Source organism: Camelus bactrianus, chromosome 4 (genome assembly GCF_048773025.1).
Source record: "Camelus bactrianus isolate YW-2024 breed Bactrian camel chromosome 4, ASM4877302v1, whole genome shotgun sequence".
NCBI classification, from domain to species: domain Eukaryota; kingdom Metazoa; phylum Chordata; class Mammalia; order Artiodactyla; family Camelidae; genus Camelus; species Camelus bactrianus.
In genome coordinates this window covers 68,510,839-68,519,433 of record NC_133542.1, presented here as the reverse complement: position 1 = coordinate 68,519,433, position 8,595 = coordinate 68,510,839, and the positions used below count along the sequence as shown (strand labels likewise).

Genomic DNA, 8,595 nt, shown 5'->3' with positions numbered 1-8,595 from the left:
GTTTCCCTCATAGAATTTATCACTTTATGAACTACATTGTTGGTATGTGTTTCTTTGTGTCTGTTCATGCCTTTTCTTGTGGGAGGAAAATAAGGCCCCCGGTCCACATACTTTGTCTATGAGCAGCTAGCTCAGCAGTCTCAAAGTGTGGTCCTTGGACAAGCAGCCTTACCTGGGAACTTGTTAGAAATGCAAATTATCAGGGCTTACCCCAGACCTAAGGAAGCAGAAACTCTAGGCATGGGGCCCAACAATCTGTTTTTTTAACCAGCTCTCCAGGAGGTTTAAGATTTGAGAACCACTGGCTCAGCATAAGGTCTGGTGCTCCATAACTCTCAGTTGAATTAAAGGATCATGTGCAGTAGGTGCTCAGTACAAATTAGCTTCTTTCATAACTAGAGATCGCTTGGGGAGGGCTAGATCAGTGCAAAAATTCAATATGGTGTATGTTCTTATGTGTGGAGACTATATGTGAATGGACACAATTAATGGATGGGGAGGGAGCCAGCTGTTGGGAATCCAGTAAGGAGAAAGGCTTACTTTTCATTGAATACTTTTTTGCATCCTGGGAATTGCGTAACGTGTGTCCTATCTGTTCAAATAATAGACAAAATGTACTTAAAACAAACAGAACCTGGTGGGGGTTCCCTTTCCCAGCCCTTTCTCCCCAGGCAGCCTGGCTCTGACTCTGGCTAAGCCCTGGAAGAGCAAGACTGCTGTCATTGGAGAACTCTGCCCCCACTGCTGGCTGTTCTCCCACATGGCCCCATGGTTTCCTCTAGCTTTTTCCTTTTCACCCCTGCCTCTGCTCTGTCTTTGGGTAGGCGCCAATCACAATGAATTCTCAGTTCAACTGGACCACGGGACCTTTGCACATGCTGTTCCTTCTCCCTGAAACTGTCTCTGCCTAGTGTGACTCACTCCTACTCAACCTTCCATCTTACTTCAAGGCTCATTATCCCAGAAAGCCTCCCCTGATGACAACCCCTGACCAAAATGAGCCCTGTCACACACTCCTATGGTGCCAGGAACTTCTGAGCCTGTTCTCAGTTGTAGCATTTATGTACAAATGTGGGTGTGTGATTATTTCATTTGATTAGTGTCTTACAAGACAAGGCCCCCATGATGGGACCCACACCTGCCTTGTTTTAGCTGGAGCCCTATCTGGTCGTCTGTCTGCCTCTGGCCTTGGTACTGTCCCACAGATCCTTCCTTCTCCTTAGCTACTTTATTTCCCTTTCAATCTGTCTTTCTGAGCCTGTTTCCTCATTTGTAACTTAGAGAGAAAAGTATTGACCTCTCAGGATTGTTGGGAGGACAATGTAGGGGACAGGATCCGTCTTAGGTGCTTACCTCACAGAACCTTATCTGCTGTGACACTGGCTGGGGTCTCCGAACAGTCATTTCCCTAACCTTTCTCAGTTTTATGGTAGTTGGCTCTTCCCAAGAAGCATTTTCAGAAGAGAGGTAACTGGAAGTTAGGACCGCACTTTAAAGAACATTAATAACAAGTCCCATTTATTAAGCCAGACCTTATATTAATTGCTTTGCATGCATGATTTGATTTTCATAACAATCCTGTAACATAGCAACTGTCATCATTATCCCTCCCCGCTTAGACACCAGGACTTTGAGGCTTGGAGGTAACCAGCCCAAAGTCACAGTTATTAAGTAGAAGTCAGATCTGTTTTATTTGTTCTTTCACTCACTCAGTAATTATTCACTGAGTGTCTACTATGTTCAGGCCCTGTGCTCAGCAGTTGGGGTTATAATAATAAGAATGAGGAAAAAAAGGGATTTGACTTGCCAGGGAGATCTAGAAAGGCTTTTGGGAGGAAGTGACAACAGAGCTGGAGTCTGAAGGATGAGGAGTTACTTCTAAGGGCTGAGGTTTGGCTGAACTTTCCTGTCCACTTCTGAGAGTCGACTTAGAATCTTCATCCACCACTGAAACCCCAGGACTTCAGGAAGCTTCTGCAGTGCCATTCTGATTGGACCTCAAGGAAAAGGGAAGTCACTATCTTCAGAGGCCTGTGATAGAAAGGGAATTTGTGGCTCTAGGAAGGCCACCTGGTTCTAACTCATTTTAGAAACCAGAGCTGAGAAAATGGCGCAGAAGATCCAACCTCTGCCCACCCCCCGGGACTCTCCTCCCCTTCTGGGGCTGGGAATGGTAGTGGGGAAGCAGTTACAGAGAGATCATTTCTTGCAGTCCACAGAGAGATCATTTCTTGCAGGCCACAGAGAGCTAACAGAGCACTAAGGGAACACAGAGGTGATCTAGATGTCCCCTGGGGGGAGATATTAATATCTGGGGTGGGGGAATATTTGAACAGGATCTTGAAAAATGAATGGGAGTTTGGGAGTGGGTTGCGTGAAGCCAGTAGTGTGAAGGAGTCAAGGGTTCATGTTCTGGTGTCTGACCCACTGAGTTTGGAATTCCTATTATTCATGGGTGATTTCAACAGCGTGTGATAGGGGCAACATCGGAGCTACCTTACAAAGTAGATGTGAAGTTTAGAGAACATAGCATTAATGTAAATCTCTCAGAACACTAGCCGGCACAGATTAAGGATGCAGTACAGGTTAACCAATGTTGGTAAGGAACAGCCACTCAACCCGAAAATGTGGGGAAGCGTTGTAAAACATCCTGCCTTGCAGATGAGGGAAGGACTGCGACGAGAAATGTGGGCAGGGGTCAGACCAGGCAGGGGTGCGAATGCCAGAATGAGGACTTAAGCAAGTAAAGACATAGAAAAGCCAACGGATTGGTGGGCGGGGTTGGGGTCAGGGTGGGGAATGGGCAGCCAGTGAGAAAGCTGCAGCATAACCCAGCAGAGGAGAGGTTGGCAAGCCACCAGTGTTCCTGTTCTTTGTCCTCAGGCGGGCCAGGTAGAGCTTAGACTTTGGGCAGCAGCCGCTAAAGAGTCCTTTCTTGAGAGGGTCGCTGAAGGCGGCCGCCCCGGCAGGCCCAGAGGCTGGTGGCCGCGCGCCACCTGGTGGCCGCAGGAGGTGGGCTCAGCCAGCAGCAGCGGAGACCGAAAAATCCGGGATTTGCAATGTAAACTGAGGCAGGGAGCGGGGTTGGGAGGGGTTGAGATCTTCCAACCGGACACCGTTCCTATTCTAACCCCATTTTACAGATAGGAAAACTGAGGAGAAGGGAAGGCGAACAAGGCTGAGTAAGGAGCCTCTCAAACGGAGGGCTTCAAGACACCAGGAGTCAAGAATCTGTTTCCTGAATGGCATCAATGGCCTGAAGTTTAGTTTGCCATTCTGTTCTTTGGGCAGGGGGAAAATGAAAGAGGAGGAAGAGAAACTTTAGTCTTTCCCGCCCATCCGGCGGTAAATGGCTTTAAAGAGTACCCCGGAAAGCAGAGTTTTATAGATTCCATTTGCATACGAACGCAGTCACCTCGAGTTAAACTCCGGTGCTTTAATCTCAGGTCCAATTTGTCCCAAAGCCGCGGAGGAAGGCCCTCGTGAATACCTCAATACTCCGCCCCCCCGAGCCCCGCCTACAGGGCTGGGCTTCATTGCACGTGCTCACCCGGCTCTTTCGCGATCCGCCTCCTAGGAAAGACTCATTGTTAGGGCGGGGGGGATACGAGGCGCCATAGTGAATGTTGATCATGGATAAGTCACAATAACGAGAAAGCCCTGAAGTAATCTTTATTCAACTTTTACAAGAACTTATTATCAGGGCTCGTGAATTTGACTGGCCTTGGCCTCCTCTTCTCAGGGTGACTTTTCCCTCCTCCCACCCCTTCAGTTGGTGGAGTCCCGCGTGGTCGGCCTCTCCCGGCGGACTTCAATTCCCAGCGTGCCCCGCAGGGCCGTGCGTGGCAGCGGCGCGTGACGTCGTGGGTGGGAGCTGGCCAGTGCTGAGGGGGCGCGGCGCGGAGGGGCGCGGAGCCGGGCGGCTCGCGGCCCAGAGAGCGCGGCGGCCGGGAGCCCGCCGGCCCCTGACAGCCCCCTCCCCCCGGCGGACGACGACTACGACTACGAGGACGCCGGTCATGGCGGAGCGGCGAACCGAGCGCGGGCCCTGAGCACCACCGCATGGAGCGGGACGAACGGCCGCCTAGCGGAGGGGGAGGCGGCGGGGCCTCGGCGGGGTTCCTGGAGCCGCCCGCCGCGCTCCCTCCGCCGCCGCGCAACGGTGGGTGAGGGGCGTGCAGAGCTCGGGCCCGGCGAGAACCGGCCCCTTTTCCCCTACCCCGGGAATTCCTCTCCTCTTAGCCGACTCTCACTCTGGGAAGCCCAGGCGGCCCTGGGTATCCACAGTGCGGACCTTCACCCCGGTCCCCCTTGGCGCGGACCTTCCCTCTCCTCCTCTTTTTCCGTTCCCCTTCGCGCGGATCCTCCCCCTGCCCGGTTCCCTCCACCTCGACCTTCGTTTCCCCCTCCCCCCGTCCCCTCAGCACAGGCCTCCCCTCCCCCCGTCCTTCTGCGCGAATCATCCCTCCCTCCCCCAGGTCCCCTCTGCACCCCCCTCACTTCGCATCCCATCGGTAGGGGCTTCCCCTCCCCCTCGGGTCCCCTCTGCTCCGAACATCCCCTTCCCGCCCCCCGGGAGACCCCTCTGCGGGGTTCTCTCCCCTAAAGGATCTCTTCAGCGCCAATCCCTTTCCTCTCTCTCGACTCCCCAGCTCTCCTCCACGCGGGTCCCTCCGTGGACGTCCCCTCCGCGCCCTGCCGACGCCACGCCCTTGTCCCCTTGGTTCTCTCTTACCCTCACCTTTTTGAAGCCTCTTTCCCTCCCCTCTGCCGTCCCGCGCTTCCCATGCTGCCCCAGCCTCCACCTCGGTGCCGACCCCCTGTTCCCTAGCTACGGGCTCCGCGTTTCCCTTTCGGACCCCGCACCCCACTTCTCTGCCCTCCTTCCCCGCGCTCTCTTGCCCGTCTGACCTCGGCCCGGCTCAGCTCCTTCTCCCTGCTGGCTCAGGTCTCCGGCTCGAGCGGGTGCCTGGGACACCTGCCTCTTCCCTCCTTCCACCCTCCCGTCCCGGCCCGCGCCTGAGCCACCTCACTTCGCCTCTTTCCCTTCGCGATCACCGAGCCGAGGCCGGAGAATTCCTCACCTGGTCCGGCCCTTCCCACTGCTCTTCCCCAGCCCCCATGTCCGGGCCAAGTCCTCAGGTTCCTTGGGACTGTCGCTGGGCCCGGCTCGCCCTCCTCCCTCTCGGCTCCCTCCCCCCGCGGGGTGTTTTATTTGTATCTGTTTGATATTTTCCCCCTCAGTGTTTGCGGCGGAATGTTTTTATTGGTAACGTGTAAGGAGCTTTTGTGAGGTCGTAAAAGGTGAACTTTTGAACTTGGAAAGCGCCCTGGAGCAATTAGCGCAGGCGATAGCCCCGGGAGGCCTGCATTACAAAGGGTGCTCGTACTGACCGGCAAACGCTTCGGCGGCAAACCCGATTTATTTATTTATTTGCCCTGCCTTCCACCTTTCACATCTCCTCATTTCCGAATAAAGGGCAGGCGCTCGGAGATCCGTGCCTCCTCCCCTTTCTGCGCCATAAACGCGCAATTCTCTGGAAGATCTAGGACCGAACAGTGTCTAACAAGTAACAGATTTCAAATTGAATGCAAACACCCGGGACAGTTAGGAGGCACTAAAAATTAATTGCTTCAGCAAGAAGTTTCTCGATCAGGACAGTGACCTGGCAGGTGTGAAGGAAGGAACCTGGAAATAGGTCACTTAGGCGCTCCATTGAATGAATGAGGAACTACACAAGGGGAGAGAAATCTTGGGGTGGATCTGCGCCTTCATACATTTATTAACTCGTCAAACATTTATGGCCAGTTCAGTAGATCTGATATTTTTAACCAGTTAAGGGAAAAGTCTGTTTAGAAGACAGCATGGTTGATTTCCCTTATGCTGCTGACCAAATAGTGATATGTTTTCAAAGCTGTTGTCCTTTTTTAAGATGTCTGTGATGTGTGGTATCTAGGTGGCTGGCTGTCCCATGGGATGTCTTTGGAGACTAATTTCTGAATGTGAACATGTTTGAGATCAATAAAATTCCGTGTCACAAAGGAGGAGGCTGGAATCCAGTTAGGGTAGAAGGAGACAGTATCATGAACAAAGGATTTTTTTTAGTGCTTTTGACTTTTTAAGCTTTTAAGACGTGATTTGGTTTGGTGTTAATGTGTTAATGTTGTAAATCCTGATCTAAAATTTACCATGTTAATATTTTACCCAAGCCCCAGATCTATCTATCTCATAGCCTGTATTAGGGTGTGTATTTTCATAATGCCTTTCTGTGTATATACTTCCTGTACCCACCTGTGCATGACATGTAGCTGATGGATTTTACTGCAGACAGTATTTACTGTTCTACTTGAGAATATTGTTGTAAGGGAAGCCTAGGAACTGCATTTGCTATTAATTATTCATTAGTACATTTTAAAGAACTCAGTGGTAATTTTAACTGTTAATCAGATTTCCCATTCACAGACTCATTTCCTCAATTGGTCAAAGCCGTTTAAAAAATTATCAAGCAATCTATTTAGGCTAAGGTGGCTTCATTATTTTATATCAGTCTGATTTAGTGCTGCTAATACTTCCTTTTTGTTAAAAACACAACGGGACTTTTGGCAGTTTGATGGACTTTAAAGAAAATAAACTTGTGGGATGTTTTATTTTTCAGGGTAAAAATGAGCACTGTTTTCTGTTTTACAGTTTATATTCATTATCTCTCATAACCTAACATGCTCACAGAAGAATTACCAAAAAAAGAAAAAAAAGTTTACTTTTGGAATGGTGGGACTTTTGTTTTTTCTTTTACACTTCCTAATTAATATTTTCCTCCCAAAGTAAATGAAACTGTTTAGATTCTAAGCAGAGAAAATGAATTCTCTGGCTTTTTATCCTAGTGACTGACTGACATTTTGTATGAATTGTTTGCAATAGCTAGCTATCTAGATAGGAGGTCTTTTGGTTTGTGTCATCAAGAAATAAACTGGAGGTGGAATTTTAGAAATGTTTTCCTGCCGGAAACGCCATTGATGCTGAATTTACAGTCCTTTAAATAGTTTTTATTATTCTATCGGAACAGAGTTGCTAGTCTTTTGATGCACCATCACCCTTCCAGGAATTCCTTGTGCTGATTGCTCTAGATATTTTCAGTTATTGCTTGTAGGTTTCCATGACAAACATGAATTCACTTAGTCATAATTTCAAAGGAAGATGAATGACTTGAGGAACTATATGCTGAATATTGCACTTGTTTAAGAGAATGAGGCAGTAGGCTTTTAAGTATTTCAAGCAAAGGAAGGTTATAAGCCATTATAAGTAATTAAAAACATGTTTTATATAATTACACTTTAGAGGAAATGAGGAGAAGTTCACTAAATAACATCATGCCCTGTTTTGCTAAGACCATGCCATCCAAATGTTTATCCTGAAAATAATAGTTATTTTCCATGACAATTTAACTTTTCAGTTCTGTGACTTTAAAGATTAATTCTGAATCACCTCAGAATATTCTACTTCCATTAAAAAAATGCATACTATGGTACTGTTGTTCTTTAGTACGAATAGCAAACTGATGTTTTTTAAGTCGGTTCTGCGACCTCCAAGGAACACTGAAAGGCAACAGTGAACAGATTCATTGGTGATTTTGAGCAGCTGAGGTGTGAGAAGACCACATTTCCAATCTCAGATTTACCAGATTCACCATATTCTTTCTGAGCATTTCTGTTCCATGTAATCAAGATATGAACATGCTTCCTAATCCATAAGTCAATTCAGAATTCTATAGCAAAAAGGTGTGTGTGCGCGTGCGCACGCACGTGAGTGCATGAATCAGCACGTGAAAGGCAGTTAGATGAGGAGGAGGGAGAGGAGCTAACGAAGAAAATCCTGCTGGTAAATTTCCTAAAATGTGTCCAAATCCTGTTTTTCCATATTATATTCATAATTTCTTGGCTTCTCAATTTTTTTCCCCCTGAGGTTTTGGAGCAAAAGTAGAAAGTAAACTTTAGGTTAAAATACTTAGGTTTATGTTGATGGAGGATGGAGAGTAGAAATGCCAATTGGAAGTATGATATCGGTAAAGAAAGTTTCTTATACCACTTCCAGTGCTTGTTGAGCAAGTTGGCATTAAATTGTTAATGCTGCTTGCATGTTCTGGGGCCTTGGGCTGTATTTGTTAGTTTCATCCTGTATTAAGACACCACTGCTCTGTTTTTATAACTAGGTAGGTATTTATTGGTTTGTGCTGAATAAATTGGCTCATTAATGAATTGTGTTCAGATGACAACTTCCTTCTGAATTTCAAAAGCCAGGATAGCTCCTTCTACATTAGGAGACTTCATTTTCAGCAAGCTTATCTAGGTCTTTAGGGCCTTGTCATGATTTTTGGCTTTTATGTTTACTTTTTGTTGTAGCCAAGTTAATTGATACTTCTCCGATTAAATATTTTATCCATTTGTATGATTAGGTTGAAAGCTAAATTTGGGATGATTCCTTTTATGAATAAATTTTACCGTGTTGGTCAGATCTATAGAAATAGGACAATAAAGATGCCTTATTTTGTGTGAACTAGTCTTATATGTGAAAAAGGCTCACAAAAAAATCAAAAGTTC

At 47.6% G+C, this 8,595-nt stretch overlaps 1 protein-coding gene across 2 annotated transcripts in view; it reads left to right on the top strand.

The window, feature by feature from the left end:
- The first annotated feature begins 3,081 nt into the window (after positions 1-3,081).
- The window catches only part of NR6A1 (nuclear receptor subfamily 6 group A member 1), a 204,986-nt gene continuing 199,472 nt past the window's right edge, over positions 3,082-8,595 (top strand). For both annotated transcript variants that reach the window (XM_074362211.1, XM_074362210.1), the window contains exon 1: positions 3,082-4,162. In XM_074362211.1, coding sequence (XP_074218312.1) covers positions 4,063-4,162 — 100 coding nt within the window. In that variant the 5' untranslated portion in view covers positions 3,082-4,062. The remainder of the gene's footprint in view (positions 4,163-8,595) is intronic.